Source organism: Micromys minutus (assembly GCF_963924665.1).
Source record: "Micromys minutus genome assembly, chromosome: 13".
Classification (NCBI taxonomy): Eukaryota; Metazoa; Chordata; class Mammalia; order Rodentia; family Muridae; genus Micromys; species Micromys minutus.
The window spans coordinates 58,057,842-58,075,978 of record NC_137982.1 but is presented as its reverse complement, the minus strand read 5'-3'; the positions used below and the strand labels follow the sequence as shown (position 1 = coordinate 58,075,978).

The following is an 18,137-nucleotide window of genomic DNA, read 5'->3' as shown; positions in this document are numbered from 1 at the left end:
GATTAGTTTTTGCATGTTTTTGTCATATGAACACATTTAAGTAAGAAAAGAGTCTAAAAAAAAAGTGAAGAGTGATAAAAAGGTTAATAAATTTTGTTTTTATGTAAATACTTTAAAATTTGTAATAGTACCACAGCTATCTTATTGTCTGATTGGATTCATATACACTTTACAGTGAGTACCGTAACAAATGCATTGATAATAATTATAACTATAATAAGAATATATAAGATATTGCTTATATTAGAATTCATCTGTAATTTGTCATTGGCTTTATAATGTGTGTCATCATAGATCATCATTGTTTATATAAATGTGTTACTGAATAATTAGTATTTCTGATAAATAAAAGTCAGATAAATCATGAATTACAAATATACATAGATAACACATAGAAGCATGTAGACAAAGTCATATACAATTCAGTTTAATCATTCTCTATTATTACTTTTCCATGATCATGTCACATTGCTGTAATTATGCTACTTGTTGTCTTCATTTGCCTATGTACCTAGTAGATTCTACAAATGTAATTAATTCTTTTATTTTATATGCAGAAGAATATAAATCCTAATAGACCATTGCCACACTAACATTATAACTATTTATATCATGAACAGAGAAGAATGGAAAAGAAAAACTGCTCATATCTACCTGAATTTCTTCTCTTGGGAATTACGAACAAGCCTGAGATGAAAGTAGCTTTGTTCATAGTGTTTCTGATTGTTTATCTTACTATTCTTCTGACAAATGTAGGACTGATCACATTGATCAGAATGGATCCCCGGCTTCACACACCAATGTTCTTCTTCCTCAGCCAACTCTCTTTCTCTGATCTCTGCTATTCCACTGCAGTTGGACCCAAGATGCTATTAGACCTTCTTGAAGATAATATTCCCATTTCTTTTGTTGGTTGTTTTATTCAACTTCTGACTGTCTCTATTTTTATAGATGTTGAATGCATGCTGCTGGCAGTGATGGCCTTTGGTAGGTACAAGGCCATCAGCAACCCTCTGATGTATACTGTGGACATGTCTAGTAGAGTTTGTTACCAGTTTTTAACTGAAATATATCTGTTGGGAACTATAGATGGTTTCATACATACCTCATTGGCATTCAGCTTGTGTTTCTGTGGCTCTACTCAGATCAATCATTTCTTTTGTGATTTACCTCCAGTCTTACTTATTTCATGTTCTGATACATATGTCAATGAACTCTTATTATTTATTCTGTTTGGTTTCATTGAACTAAGCACAATCTTAGGAGTTCTTATATCCTATTGTTACATCATCTTATCTGTTTTAAAGATTAGTTCTACAGGTGGGTGGTTCAAAGCTTTCTCCACCTGTGCCTCTCACCTGACTGCAGTTGGGATTTTCCAGGGGACCATGCTCTTCATGTATTTCAGACCAAGTTCTGCCTACTCTCTAGACCAAGACAAAATGACATCAGTTTTTTACCTCCTCATTATCCCCATGATAAACCCTCTGATTTACAGCCTAAGAAACAAAGATGTGAAAGAAGCCCTGGTCAGACTCAGAAGTAAAAGGTGGCTTTAAGAATATCTTACATGTACCCAAACACATTTATGGTACCTGTTATATTCTAGCATTCCCATAAATCATAATATCAGTTTGTTCAACAATCTGAAATTTTGTAGCATACCCTAATAATAAAAGTATTGCCTCACATTCTAAATATATCCTACTCTATTTTGCTAAGATTTAGTTTTCATGTCATGAAGTTTGTATGACCAATTCAACTTTAAAGTACCTTTATTTTGTCCTTCAGTTTTAAATATATTATAATGCAATTTATTATGGTTTATATATGCGCTTATTCTAAACTTCTTCAAAAATCAGGTAGATAATTCAAGGACTATATTGATATACCCATGGAATAAAAATTGGTACTATAAAATTTGTGTTCTGTATTCAGGTTTAATTGGATCCCATGTTGTGAAACAGAGAGGGGAGGGAAGCAGAGGGAGAGAGAGAAAGAGAGAGAGAGAGAGAGAGAGAGAGAGAGAGAGAGAGAGAGAGAGAGAGAGAGAGAGAGAATGAGAGAGAGAGAGAGAGAGAGAGAGAGAGAGAGAGAGAGAGAGAGAGAGAGAGAGAGTTGCTTCTTTTTAGACATAAATATATCGCTATGTGTTAGAGTTGATAATTAAAAAACAAATAGTCTCAACATTTCCATACGAGTTTAATGTAAGAAAGCCAAAAGGAACTGTGTGTCTTAGGGTATATAATGTGGTGAAAAACTACAATCAAAAAGCAACTTAGTCAAAAAGTAGTTGTTCAGCTTACACTTCCTTATTGCTATTTATTAGGAAGTCAGGACAGGATCTCATATAGGGGACAATTCTGGAGGCAGGAGCTATTGCAGAATCAAAGGAGCTATGCTCCTTACTGGTTTTATTCCTATGATTTGCTTATCCTGCTTTTATTATAGAATTCAGAAGAACCATCCCAGGACCACAAGGGGCTATGTAAGCCCCCTTCAATAACTAATTATGAAAATGCCTTATATCTAGACTTTTTTGTAATACTCATGGTTTTATTAAATGCCTATTTTACCCCTGCTAAAAGAGTATGATGAATACACAGCGAAGTGAGATTCCATCTTTCTGCTTTTCCCTCACTGAGGAAATATTTTTTTGTACAAAGATTTTTATATTAAGCAAAAGTTACCTATACTCGCAAACATAAAAAAGAAAACAGCATTATTTAAGAAAATACTGATTTCTCAAACACAGCTTAGTGTTATAAATCACTGAGATTTCTCCTCTATTCATGAGGTGTATTTTCTGCATTGAAGTAATAATTAGAAAACCAAAACAAGGAAAAACAGACAAAAATGGGTAAGACAATTAAAAAATACAAAATGCCTTAGTTGTAGCTAAGTATACACTCATACAGAACATATGTTGATCTAGTTGTGTAAAGAATGCTTTTGTTAAGGCCTTAATACATTTTGCTCATAAGGTGAAATTAAGTTTAGGTTCTTACACCCTACTTCCCAGAAGTAATTATCCATAGCACACCCTAAAGAATGTTACTAAGAAACCAAAAGTTATTTTTGAATTAATTATGATCTGATACCTCAGTGTACTTGAACTCTACCTGTACACCTCCCCTCTGAGGTGGGAGTGTGTGAGTGGGTGGCTCGAGCACCCTCATAGAGACAAAGGGAAGCGGGCAAAGAAAGGATGGCAATGTGGAGGGGTATCCCGGGAGATATCATTTGAAATATAAATGAATAAAATGGTTAGTAAAGAATAAAATAAAGTAAGGTCTTACTGAACAATATATTGATATACTTTTTAGATTTCCTGTTTTAACTATATGAATTAAGATCTCATTATTGACTTCATCTACAAATGAACTTCCCAAACTAAGGATCAGGGAGTTTTCTTTGTGACTGTGTATCCTAGGAATGTCAGATTGTACACTAGTACAGTCTTACCAGTGTGAATGGCTAAATAAACATGCACTATGTGAGGTCAACAAAAACAGACTTGTCAAAGTAAAGGTGGGAAAACTCACAAGTTCTCAACTAGACACAAAATTGAGAAACAACTAAGAAATGCTGAAAGTAGGAGAAATAGTCTTCCCTAGGCTAATGCACAGGAATTGGTTACAAATAGCAGATGCTCAGCCCTACAAACCCACATTTAGTAACATGATAGAGCCTAAGCAGATTATAAGTTAAGAATGTACTAATATATACATACAAGCATATAACAATAATCAGCAGTTAATGAAAAAAGAGGCAATGAATTTGAAAGAGACAAAAGAAGATTATGTAGGAGGATTTCAGGAATAAAAAAGAGTTAAAGGATGTCTTTATATTCTCAAAATAAAAGCTAGAAATAAAATGAAACCATAAAAATGGGGCCAATTGTTTTTTTACCTACTTCCATATTGGGGTGAATTTGCAAGAGACATGTCAATCTCTAGACTTTTTTTTACATTGAAATAGAAAGAGTGGTATTGGGGTGGGATATAAAGGTTTTATAATCTAATCAGACTATTTAACTCTTGTGAGATGTCATTTCTCCTTCTGTACTACTCATTGACATGGGACACGATTCTATTCATTATTTTTAGTTTTATAAAATCAATTAACATGTGAACACTTTGTTTTTCAATGTTATATTATTTTTGCTGTGACAGATCTCTGCTTCAGTGATTGGAAATTTAGTATTATAAAGTTTTATTTTCTGTAACGGCTTGTGTAAAATATAGTTTAGCATGCATTGTAAAATGAATGGTAAAATGTTCACATGATGTTTCACAAAGAATTTTCTTTTTTTCATATACCCACAAAAATGAAAATATTTATTAATCTCACTGAGCTTTTCTTATTTCTAACAACAACAACAGAATGACTTGGCAAGCTGTTTTATTCACTGGAACAGCACTATGCAACAGTTCTATTGATGGTGGGCTATAACTCAGGAAGATGACTACATTTTAACAGAAGGAATGCATGAATATCCCAATGCCTATGTGCTATTGCATTATAACTAGCAGCATCAATAAAAAATCCTTTCATTAAAGGTTAATTTTAACTAAATACAACTGGTCGCTCGTATTAAGCTTATTTCTTTCATACTTTAAAAGTATCATCTAAGCTAGAAGCACAAATCTTTAGTAATTTCAATATTAGTGTTAGTTGTAAAACAGCTGTTCCTCTCAGGGTTTCAGGGGAATGTTAGAAAGACAATATATTTAATGGCCGTTAGAGACAGCCAGTATTAGTGTGGAAAATTTGGGCTCTAATTAAGAGTATAATCTGGGGGCCAGAAACCAGAATTTGGATAGCCCAGGACTCACAATAGAAACCCAATATGATTTGGTGGTAGAAGTCAATGAATGATTCCTACAGATATTCTCCTATACTCATAGACTGTTGTGGAGCCCAATTGTCATCAAAGATACTTTTCACAGCAACTGATAGAAGCAGATGCAGAGATCCACAACCAAACATTCGGCAGAGCTTGGGGAAAAGAAGAGGGAAAAGAAGGCCTGCAGGAACCTGAGGGGTCAAGGACACTAAAAATACCCCATAGAATCAACTAACTTGGACTGCCATCTAAGAGGATCTGTCCTAGGACCTTCTTCATACATATGTTACAGAGGTGTAGCTTGAACTTCTTGTGGGATTCCTAGAAGTGGGAATAGGAGTTGTCTCTGACTGTTGCATGTTTTTCAAACCCCTTGGCCATACCTAATTACCTTGTTTAGCATTAATAGAAGAGGTGATTAGTCATACTGCGACTTTATATGCCATGGCTAGGTGATAGCCACCAAGGCTGGTCTCTTTCTAAAGAAAAACAGAGAAGAAAATAGGAGGAGGTAGAAAAGGTGGAAAGACAGAAATGGGACAAGAAGGGGGAGAAAACTGTTGACAGGATGTCTAAAAAAATTTTAAAAAAGGTATAATCTGCAAAGGACTGACATTGTTAGAGCCAAGCAATCAGTTCAAATATAATTGGGCTTGGAATAAATCTATTACTTTTCATAGTCACAAAAAAGTAGACAATAATAATAAAGTAAAATGAATTATTATTAGTGTCCTTGGTTTAATTTTACACATAAAAATACAGCAAAGTATATTGTATTTATCCATAACTCTCTTATTCCTTAAAATTTCTTTCCCTTACAACCCTTCCCAACTTCAGATACTCTATTTATTTATTTATTTATTTATTTATTTATTTATTTATTTATTTATCTACTTAGTCTAATTAACATCGCCCATGTTCATATAGGGTTATCAATTGAATTATAAGAGGTAACAGTACTAAAGCAAACACCCTGTTCTTTACTCATGAACTATAAATTGAATACAGTAACATAGCCAAGGGAGGAACACCATGAGCCACACAAACAGCCTTGCTTGAATATTGATGTAATGAATCTTGGTATAGGGAGCAATAGGTTCTGTGATTTAATAAGGCCAGTGGTCCTCCATGCCTAGCAGACATTTTCACAGCAGTTCCCTTCTCCCTCTGATTCTTACAGTCATTTGGCCTCTCTTGTACTACGTTTCCTGAATCTTGAGATTAGCAGATATGGTATAAATGCTAAATTTATGGGTGAACATTCCATAGTCACTATTCAGGAAACTTTCTGCACAGATAACTATTGTGTACATTTTCAAGGCAATTGTGTAATTTAGTGTGCTTCCATTAGTTGTGTAGCATGACATACTGTTGCAGTAAATATTTAAAAATAACAATTGTTTATCTCTCTGTCAGCACTGAGGTCTCACTTCTCAGGCCTGATTTTAGTTTGGAGCCACATGCTCCTCTAGCGCCCGGTCTGAGCTGCCACTAAGGCTCAACTCGTCCATGCAACTCCCTTTCCTTGACGGTTTTCTACCACTTGTTCTATGCCTCTGTCCCCAGGTATTTCTGTACCCCAAAATCCCACACAAATACAACTCTGCAGCCCAATAGCTTCTCACACAGGTTTATATATTCAACTCACAATCCACAAATCCTCTACAAAACAAGATTGCATCAAATAGACAAAGATACAAACTGCCCTTCTATATGAGATATTAGACCTGTAAAATCCTAAATGTTCATAGCTTTTTAACACTAATAAATCCCACCTGAGTCCAGCTGGTACTGGGGAAGCTCCATGTTGCCTCAACCTCTAACCTCCATACTCTGACCTTCTCCTGACCTCTCAGCCCTCTCTATGTCCCTCGTCCCGCCCAGTCATTGGCTTTCCTATATTTTACTAATTAAAATGGAAAGGGTCAGTTGGAGTCACGTGACTAGCCAGCCCTTCCTGGGGAAGGGAAAATAACATTAAAATACAAACAGCTTCAGGACAATCTAAAACATATTATTATAAACTGAGGTTAAGGAAACTGAAGTATTCAGATAAGATAAATCTACAGTTTTACAACTCAGTTTGTTGCCTTTTAAAATGTCCCTCTTCATCTAAATGACTGACTCAATTTTGCATATACAGAGATGGGATGTGAACTATGTCTCCATTTTTTTTAACAAAATAGTCCCTTAGACAATAATAGGGAGTGGAGTATATAATAAAATATTTCATGAAAATACTCATGATTTTCTTCTATAGGCATAAATGGTTTCTGTTTTGTTTTTTGTTTTATGTGTTTGCTTATTTTCATTATCCATTTATAACTATTTATTAGGTATATAATATTTATTAGGTCAATTAATATTTGGCATTAGAAATCAAGAAATCAAACAAACACCTTCGGTGTAGGGTTCCAGGACAGTTTTATTACTTATAGATCTAATATTTTCATTGAGGATGGAAAAATAATACATTTTGAATTCTATGATATCACACTATACTAACAAAAGTGTAACAAAAACATGTAACAAAAACATCACAATTACCATACCAGCCTCTAATCTGTATTTTGAACTGCTAATTTTATCCTCAAATACCCTTTGCTGAAGGAAAATAAGTTGATAAACTTATTCTATATAGGAAAAAAAGGACCAAAATGTTTTATGTACAAAAAATTGTAAATGCAGTATTTACATCTCTATTCAAAAAGAATGCAATGGCATAAATATCAAAATACTAAGTCCATATTGGAGAGTACATTTTGGAATACCCCAAAAATATCACACTTATGATTCATCCTAATTTTCAAATCATTAATATAAGTAAAATCAACTAAATTATTTGGTAAATGAATTACACTTAATATTTTTTTTGAATCAACTATGCACATGTAACTTTAATTTGAAGTCATCATTTTACCTCACACATTTTTATTCGTATTTTTAATAATTATTCACCAGTGTGTCGACCTAATATAAAACTATTTAACATGATAAATATTGATAAAATAAAATAAGGATCTATTATTTTCCTATAACACTGTAGAGCCACATGACATGAAGAGAAAATCAAACAAGACCCACTGTTTATGGCCATAGAAGAATAAGCAAACACAGACAGATAACTTTATAGACAAAATATGCTCTGTGATGTCATGAGAGTAGAGAAAAATTTGAATGAGAGCATTGCTTAAGATCACCAGAGTTGTGGAGTTTGTTGCATAAAACAAAGAAATGAGATACAAAACAAAGAAAATATGGTGATTATTAGAAAATATATTTTAGTTTGGTTATTAGATGTTTGGCCTTACCACATGCTATGCATCCTATTTATAACTTCTGTGTAACATCTGATGTGCATCCATTTAGTGACAAGGTTACAAAATTAAAAGTTCAGCCTTGATCAAACTTCTGGCTGTATTCCTCAGAGAAAACACTGAAATGGGAATCTAATTAATCTTGCTTACAGACAGCACAACAGACACAGATGCTAATATATTTAAAAGCCGTAGCATTACAGAAAAACAGTGTGATGGGCATAATGTGCAGGTACTGTAAATAAAAACAAAATAAATATCTTAGGTAAGTTTTTCAATGTCTACACTTGAACAATATAGAAAAAGATAATATCTTGTTTTCTTTCTTTAACCTCATAATCAAGTCTGTGAAGTCAAGTTCTAAGGAATATGGCAAAGAACAATATTATACCTTGATGTCCGTTAAAAATGAACTAGAACAGTGTGAACTCTATAAGAACAATATGTCATAGGGATTTGGTATATAAAAATTAAATTATTTTTCTATGCATATGAACAAGCACTCTCTGGCATATAACTATAAAAACAAAGATTAACTCAATAAAAAGAAACTGTGTTCGTCAGAGGCCCCTAATTCTTATAATTATCTTCAGGTTATTGATAAACCATTGATACAAAGATTTTGTGTATCTTTTTTTATATTGGCTTGATAAGGTTCTTTTATGAGAAATTAGTGTTTGGTATCTGGTAATTATTACCTTCAGATCATAAAAGCAAAGAATAATAACAAATGTAAAACTGACTGAATTAAATCAGAAAGAGAACACAATACAACCAAAACATAGCAATTTCTGTGAATTTATTTGTATTTGATACTATGATGAGAATCTAAACTAGGACTATTTATTAATATTATAAGTATACACCTTCAGTTCTATTTTTAAATTATTTTTAAAATAATTTTTGATATATAAACTTCATATACACTTTAGTTGTTTCTTTCATGAGAATTGTGATCTGATAACTAATGCTAGGCTTTTCAATTCTTCAACCTTAGGATGAGCCTAAAAATTTCTGTCACTAATTATTTATTAATTAAGATGAAATTATCAACCGTCCAATTTAAAATATTTGCAAGAATTTTTAATCATCATGCCATTTGAAAAGTGATTTGTGTTGAGACTACCTTATAAGTATACAAAATATAAGTGGCAAAATGAAATTAGATTCTGAATACTGTCTACAATTTTTTGGTTAGTAGATTAAACACAAATCTATTTATAGTTTTTAATGCTTTCTACATCTGTTCAGGCAGAGAACAAAGAAGAATGAATGAAGGAAATTGCTCCTCAAACTCTGAATTTGTTTTATTGGGAATCACTAATGATCCTACCATGAAAGTGGTTCTATTCGTTGTATTTCTTCTCATCTATCTCATTATTCTTGTGGCAAATATTGGAATGATTGTTTTGATTAAACTAGATCCTCAATTTCACACACCAATGTACTTTTTCCTCAGCCATCTCTCTTTCTCTGACCTCTGCTATTCCACTGCAGTTGGACCAAAGATGCTGATGGACCTAGTGGTCAAGAAGAAATACATTTCTTTTGCTGGCTGTGCAATGCAATTTTTTTTCACATGTATCTTCATAGATGCTGAGTGTATGCTGCTGGCAGTGATGGCCTTTGATCGATACAAAGCCATCAGCAATCCTCTAATGTATGTAGTAAATATGTCCAGTAAATTTTGTTACCAACTCCTAGCTGGAGTTTACCTAGTAGGAATGATAGATACTGTAATACACACTATAATTACGTTTGGACTATGTTTCTGTGGCTCTAATGAGATTAATCATTTTTTCTGTGATATCCCTCCTATCCTGCTACTATCTTGCTCAGATACAGAGATCAATGAGCTAATCACCTTTACTATTTTTTGATTCATTGAACTGAGCACCATCTCAGGAGTCCTGGTCTCATATTGTTACATCATCTTGTCCGTCTTAAAAATCCGCTCTAGTGATGGAAGGTTCAAATCTTTCTCTACATGTGCCTCTCACTTAACTGCAGTTGCCATTTTCCAGGGAACACTGCTCTTCATGTATTTTCGTCCTGCTTCTGCTTACTCTCTGGATCAGGATAAAATCACCTCCCTTTTTTATACCCTGGTTATCCCCATGCTCAACCCTCTGATTTATAGCCTGAGGAACAAGGATGTACAAGAGGCCCTGCAGAAACTGAGAAAATATTCTTTTAAATAAAGATGCACACATTAAAAGTATAAATTTACATATACATGCAAGCCCTTACTGTTTTTTTTCAACTACATACTATGACATCAAAATAGCACAATTCTAATACAGTTCTAAGTCAGAACATACCTGTGTTTTGTGATTCTTAATGTTTTATATTATTATTATCATTATTATTATTATTATTATTATTATTATTATTATTATTATTATTATTATTATTATTATTATGGCTTCAGAATGCATGACACAGTTTTAGGAGAAATTCTAAAATTATAAATAGTTCTAAAATTGTTTTTTTTTCTTTAACTAGACCACATTTTATTTCAGTCTTCTGAAATCCTTTACAAAAGAATAAAGCTTGCTTTAGAAGTGACAAACAATATTGTAAAACAGTTTTTTAAATTATTAAATATATTTAATGTGAGTCTTTGAGAGATTCAGCTTAGTTATATTTTGTGTTTCAATGGATTCCTCGGTTTAGTAGAAATTAAATCTTTGTTAAACATATTTTATAATAAACTAAATTATTTATAATAAAAATGTATTATTATAAGTAGTATCAAAATCTTCAAGTCTAGACCATAATAAATGGTAGATCTTCTGTAATGCATATGTTTAGTTTTGTGGCTAAAGAAGTACAGGCACAGCTATGAGCACAAGAAAATACTCTAAATGCCAGAAGTGACATTTATCCAACCTGAGTTAAATAAAAAAATGAGCCTTCATGAAAAATTATCTTCAGATGTTATGTACTAGTGGAAAAGTGGTACCGTTTCCTATACCTCGATTTATTAGAGATGTTGATCATGTTCCTAAAGATTTCATTAATGCATTGACTGTATGTTGAGCACATTCACTGCCCTCATGTCTTTCTTCCTCCTACTTAGCTCCATTTCATCTTTTCAATAAATATATTTGACTTGTTATTTTTCTGTCATTTTATTTTTTATTCTATAATAGTGGTGATTTCTTGAGGTTTTGCATGTATACAAATAATATAATAAATAACAATTGGAAAAAAAGATTTCAAGTTTATAACTACAAACAAAATATTTCAAATGTTGGATGAAGTAACTGTAATGATTTGATGTCTATAGGTTTTCTTCATGATGACTGATATCATATTTTTTAAACAACTTTATTTTAAAAAACAAAGATAAATGTACAGATTTTAAGCATTTTTTGCATAAAATTATACAATACATTTTTCTCAGTACTTTTTTTTCAGATTTTAAAATAATTTTTACATAAAACTGTATGAATATATTTGTTAGTCAGTACTTGATTTTTTTAAAGTTTTGATAGGATGCATTGAAAACTTAATAGTTACAATGAGCATAAAGTACATGTAAAAAAGAATGTAACATGGAAATAGTCAAAGTTTTCTTGTTGTATAAAGATTTTTTTTGTTTTGTTTTCTTTTGTTTTCTCTATTTCTTGGACTTCATACAGTCTGTGAGTTGTTTCTGGGGCAGTGCGAGCCTCTGGGGTCAGCATCCAATTATCAGTGACTGCATATTATGTCTGTTCTTTTGTGACTGGGTTATCTCACTCAGAATGATATTCTCTAGATGGAGCCATTTTCTTAAGAATTTGGTCAAGTCATTGTTTCTGGTGGCTGAGTAGTATTCCACTGTGTAAATGCACCACAATTTTTGTATCCATTCATCTTCTGAAGGACATCTGGGTTCTTTCCAGCTTCTGGTTATTATAAATAGAGCTGCTATGAACATTGTGGTGCATATATCTTTGTTGTGTACTAAGGTATCTCTGGGGTATATGCCCAGAAGTGGAATAGCTGGGTCTTCAGGTAGTATTATGTCCAATTTTCTAAGGTATCGCCAGACTGATTTCCAGAGTGGTTGTATTAGTTTACAACCCCACCAACAGTGGAGAACTGTTCCTCTTTCTCCGCAGCCTCTCCAGCATCTGTTGTCATCGGAGTATTGGATCTTGGCCAATCTGACTGGTGTGAGGTGGAATCTCAAGGTTGTTTTGATTTGCATTTCCCTTATGGCTAAAGATGTCGTGCACTTCCTCAGATATTTCTCAGCCATTCGGTATTCCTCAACTGACAACGTTTTGTTTAGCTCTGTACCCCATTTTTAATAGGGTTATTTGATTCTCTGGTGTCTAGCTTTTTGGGTTCTTTGTATACCTTAGATATTAGGCTTGTATCTGATGTGGAGTTGGTAAAAATCTTTTCCCATTCTGTTGGCTGCCGTTTTGTTTTCTTGACAATGTCCTTAGCCTTACAGAAACTTTGCAATCTCATTAAGTCCCACTCTCCCCCTACCTGTTCAACATAGTACTGGAAGTCCTGACTGGAGTAGTTAGACAGCAAAAGTAAATCAAGGGGATACATACAAATCGGAAAGGAAGAGATAAAAACATCACTCTTTGCTGATGACATGATAGTGTACTTAAGTGACCCCAAAAATTCCACCAGAGAACTCCTACAGCTGATAAACAAGTTCAGCAAAGTGGCTGGATACATAATCAACTTAAACAAATCAGTAGCCTTCCTATACTCAAAGGACAAACATGTAGAGAAAGAAATTAGGGAAAAGGTACCCTTCAAAATTGTCACAAAAACTATGAAATACCTTGGTGTGACTCTAACTAAGCAAGTGAAGGACCTGTACGACAAGAACTTCAAACCTCTAAAGAAGGAAATTGAGGAGGATCTCAGAAAATGGAAAGATCTCCCATGCTCATGGATTGGAAAGATCAACATTTTAAAAATTGCCATTCTACCAAAAGCAATCTACAGATTCAAAGCAATTCCCATCAAAATTCCAACACAGTTCTTCATGGAATTGGAAAGATCAATCTGTAATTTCATATGGAATAACAAAAGACCTAGAATAGCGAAATCCATCCTCAACAACAAGAAAACATCTGCGGGAATCACTATCCCTGACCTCAAGCTATATTACAAGGCAATTGTGCTGAAAACTGCATGGTACTGGTTCAGAAATAGGCATGTGGATCAATGGAATAGAATAACAGATCCAGAAATGAGCCCTCACATATATGGTCACCTGATTTTTGACAAAGGAGCTGTAAACATTCAATGGAAAAAGGACAGCCTATTCAACAAATGTTGCTGGTCCAACTGGCACTCAACATGCAGAAAAATGAAAATAGACCCTTTCTTATCTCCTTGTACAAAGCTCAAGTGTAAGTGCTTCAAAGATCTCCACATTAAACCAGATACACTGAAACTATTAGATGAGAAAGTAGGGAAAACTTTAGAACATATAGAAACAGGAGAAAATTTTCTGAACAAAACACCAATGTCTCAAGCTCTAAGGTCAAAGATTAACAAATGGGACTTAATGAGATTGGAAAGTTTCTGTAAGACTGATATCATATTATACCTCACAAAACATATGCAGTTTTGTATATCAATTAAATAGGAACTGACAGAAAAGATAACGAAGTGCCACTGAGCGATCCCAGACATTTGTGAACTCATTCTTATGACATCTAAGCAAGCAGTAATTGTTCACCCCATCATTCATAATTAATACTCTCTTGAAGATATCATTCTTTTTCTTAAACTTTTATTTCTTATTCAATGCTCATGAAATATAAATATATATATTTTATAATTTCAAGCCACATAATTCTATAATATCTTACTTGGTACCAACTTATAGACTACTTTGTGACATATATATATATATAACATATGTTTGTGTGTGTGTGTGTGTGTGTGTGTGTGTGTGTGTGTGTGTATTTCAGATACTTAAGGTTCTGTGAAAGAAAGTACTTTAATATGGATTCTGAGAAATCTAACAAAAGATGTAACTTTTTACATTATTGATATAGAAAGAAAAAAACATTCAACTCATTACTTAAGAGAATATTACATTACTTTGCTACAGAATATAGCAAAAAAATAAAAAAATAAAAAAAAAAACACAAACACAATTCCTAAATACATAATGTTATACCCATAGATCAGCACATTAATCAACCCTAAAAACAAAAGCTTCTTCTTGCAAGGTATGATAACACTCAACATAAAACTGAATAATGTATATAGAAAGAGAGACTTTAGACCAATCAGCATGAAATGAGATGTCTATAATAAATAAATACCTCCAAACACATGGATCTATGTGAAAAGAAAGGAAAAAATATTTTAAAAAATACTTTTATTTTTAAATATGTACATATGTGGTTTTCTATGTGAAAACATGTATATATGTGGGTTTAGTTACTTCTTGAGTTCAGTCTCAGACACTGTGCATCTGGAGTTATAGGCAGTTGTCTGAATTAAGTGCTAGAACCAAAATCCAGTCCACTGCAAGGTAGTAAGTAGTATGTGCTCTTAACTAACAAGGAATATCTCTAGATTTCAAATTTACATTAGATATTTTCATTAAGCTTTGTTAAAAGCAAAAGGTAGTATCAGAGCAGAAAATAAGTTAAGATAATCCTATAGTCCAAACGCAACTATTGGTAAAGTAATATTATTTTTCCCCAAAATTGCGAATTCTCTGCATTTACATTTTAGATGTTATCCCTTCCCCACAATCCCACCTCTCCCCCTCCCATTGCCTCCATGAAGGTGCTCCCTTTCCCAACCACCCTTTCCCACATCAATACCTTGATGTTCCCCTTCTCTGAAAAAACAACCCTTCGCTGGACCAAAGGCCTCTCCTCCCATTGATGTCAGAAAATGCTATCTTCTGCTGCATATGTGCCTCAGGCCATAGGTCTTTTCATGCAAACCCATTGATTGGTGTTTTAGTCTCTGGGAGCTATGGTAGGTTTGGATAGTTGATAATTTTTATTCTTCTCATTGGGTGCAAACCATTTCAACTCCTTCAGTCCTTTCTCTAGCTCCTTCATTAGGGTCCCCCTGTTCAGTATGATGGTTAGCTTCAAGTATCCTTCTCTGTATCAGTATGGCTCTGGCAGAGCCTCTGAGGAGGCATCCATATCATGTTCTTGCCAATAAGCACTACTTGACATTAGCAATACTGCTTGGGTTTATTGGACGCATATGAGGTGTATCCCCAGGTGAGACAATATATGGATCACCTTTTCTCCAACCCCTGCTCCTCTATTTGTCCCTTTATTTCTTCCCACCAACATTTTGTTCTTCCTTCTAAAAACGACTGAGGCATCCACTTTCTGGCCTTCCTTGTCTTTGAGCTTCATAAGTACTGTGGACAGTTCCTTGGGTATTCTCATGTTTTTGAGCTAGTATCCAATTATAAGTAAGTACTCCATTGTGTACGTGTACCACAGTTTCTGTATCCATTCCTTTGTTGAAGGACATCTGGGTTTGTTCCATGTTCTGACTATTATAAATAAGGCTGTTATGAACATTGTTGTGCATGTGTTCTTGTTAGATGTTGAAGCATCTTTTGGGAATAACTTGTTCTTCAGGTAGTACTATGTCCAATTTTCTGAGGAACCGCCATACTGATTTCCAGAGTGGTTTTACCAGTTTATAGTCCCACCATCAATAGAGGAGTGTTCCTCTTTCTCCACATCCTAGCCAGCAGCTACTGTCACCTGAGTTTTTGATCATAGCTATTTCGACTTGTGTGAGGTGAAATCTCAGTGTTGTTTTGATTTGCATTTCCCTGATGACTAGGGATGTTGAGCATTTCTTTAGGTGCTTCTCAGCCATTCAATATTCCACAGTTGAGAATTCTTTGCTTGGCTCTTTACCCCATTTTTTAATAGGATTATTTTGATTCTCTAGAGTCTAACTTCTTGATAAAATAACATTATTCTGTATTGATAAAGATCTAATCATTGTGGAACAGTCATTCAATAGAATGCACCACCCTTTGGGGGGAAAAAAGCCCAGTGTGGTAGTGTGTTGCAATATTTGTATTATCAACACCAGAAGTGCAGAGACACATTCAATTTTTATTTTTATTTTATTTTATTTTAGTACAATAACATTTATTTAACCTTTTTCAAAATTTCAACATAAGTTATTATATTATTCATTATTTAACAAGGATAAATGACATATATATATATATATATATATATATATATATATATATATATATGGCAACAAGTATACACACACACACACACACACACACATATATATATATATATATATATAATTTATTAATTAATCTTTTTTACAGTCCAGATTTATCCCCATCATGGATCATCTGCTTTCTGTTCCATATCCCATCCTCCTTCCCATCTCCAAGAGGATATCCTCACCACCATCTCACCAGACCTCCCCACTTCCGGGAACGACAACTTCCTTCTTTGAATTTTTTTATTGGATATTCTTTGTGTTTACATTTTAAATGTTTTTCCTTACTCCTGCTCCTATCCTCCCCTTCCCTCTACTTACTTCCATGAAGGTGCTCCCTTTCCCAAATATCCACTCTAAATCAGTCTCTCTGCATTTCCCTACACAGGGAAAACACTCTTTCACTGGATCAAAGGCATCTTTTCCCATTTATGCCAGACAATCCTATCCTCTGCTACATAAGCAACTGGAGCTATGGGTCTCTTCATGTGTGCACAATGGTTGGTTTTTTAGTCCATAGGTATTCTGGAGGGTTTGGTTAGTTGATAATGTTGCTCTTCTCATGAGGTTGCAAACCCTTCACCTTCTTCAGTCCTTCCTTTAGCTCTTCCCTGTTCTGTCCAATGGTTAACTGCAAACATCCTCAACTGTATCTGTATGACTCTGGCAGAGCCTCTGAGGAGGCATCCATATCAGGTTCCTGCCAGTAAGCAGTTCTTGGCATCAGCAATAGTGCTTGGGTTTGGTGGATGCATATGGGCTGGATCCCCAGGTGAGGCAGTTTCTGAATGATCTTTTCTTTAATCCCTGATCCTCTATTTGATCTTGTATTTCCTTTGGTGAGTGTTTTGTTCTCCCTTATAAGAAAGACTGAGGGCCTCAAGTTTCTTAAGGGGTAGATGTATCTTCTCTGACTGAACCCAGTCCCAGCATTCCTTAGCTCAATATGTGTTGGGGGACTCATATCAGTTCATGTAGTATGCTGCCTGGTTGGTAGCTTAGTGTTTGAGATATCACAGAGGTCTGTCCATCTTAGTTGATACTGCTGGTCTATTATAGGGTGGCCATCTTCCTCAGTTTCTTCCAGTTTTTCCTTAATTCAACCACAGGGGTTACCAGATTCTGTCCATTGATTGTGTGTAAATGTCTGCATATGACACAGCTGCTTGGTGAGCCTTTCAGAGGTCAGTCATAATAGGCCCCTCTTTGTTAGCATACCATAGAATCAGTAATAATGTAAAGCTTTGAGGCCTCCCCTTGAGCTGGATCCAAATTTGGGCCTATCAGGCAGAAACAATTATGGTCATAGTGTAGACTGGAATTTAGATGTGGGAACCCATCACTCCATTTTCTACCAGAGGTGAACTCTACGTGTTTGATCTCCCCACCATAGGGCATTTCATCTAAGGTCCCTCCCTTTGAGTTCTGAGAGTCCCTCATCTCTCAGGTCTCTGGCAAATTCTAGAAGGTCCCCTTACCTCCTACCTCCTGAGGTTGCATGCTTCAATTCTTTCTGCTGGCCCTCAGGGCTCAGTCCTGTTCTGCCTACCCAATACCTAATCATGTTCCCCTCTTCCCTATCCTGTTCCCTTTTACACCCAGATCTCTTCTCCCTCCACCCTTTTCTGAGATTTCTCTATTCTTCCTAACAAGTGGGATTAAGACATTCTCACTTAGGTCCTTCAGCTTGTTAACTCTCGAGTTTTGTTGATTGTATGTTGGGTATTCTTTTTGTGCTAATATCC

General features: G+C 34.4%; 1 protein-coding gene and 1 pseudogene across 2 annotated transcripts; both read left to right on the top strand.

The window, feature by feature from the left end:
• Positions 1 to 626: 626 nt before the first annotated feature.
• LOC308429239 (olfactory receptor 5W2-like) lies at positions 627 to 1,559 on the top strand (the record flags this gene model as incomplete). The annotated part of the gene is made up of 1 exon (XM_080927968.1): positions 627 to 1,559. One exon carries the CDS (start codon positions 627 to 629, stop codon positions 1,557 to 1,559), a length of 933 nt encoding a protein of 310 aa, XP_080784094.1.
• A 7,872-nt stretch (positions 1,560 to 9,431) lies between these two features.
• LOC308429076 (olfactory receptor 5W2-like) lies at positions 9,432 to 10,367 on the top strand (annotated as a pseudogene). The gene has a single exon. The product of its transcript is annotated as an olfactory receptor 5W2-like (transcript).
• Positions 10,368 to 18,137: the final 7,770 nt, after the last annotated feature.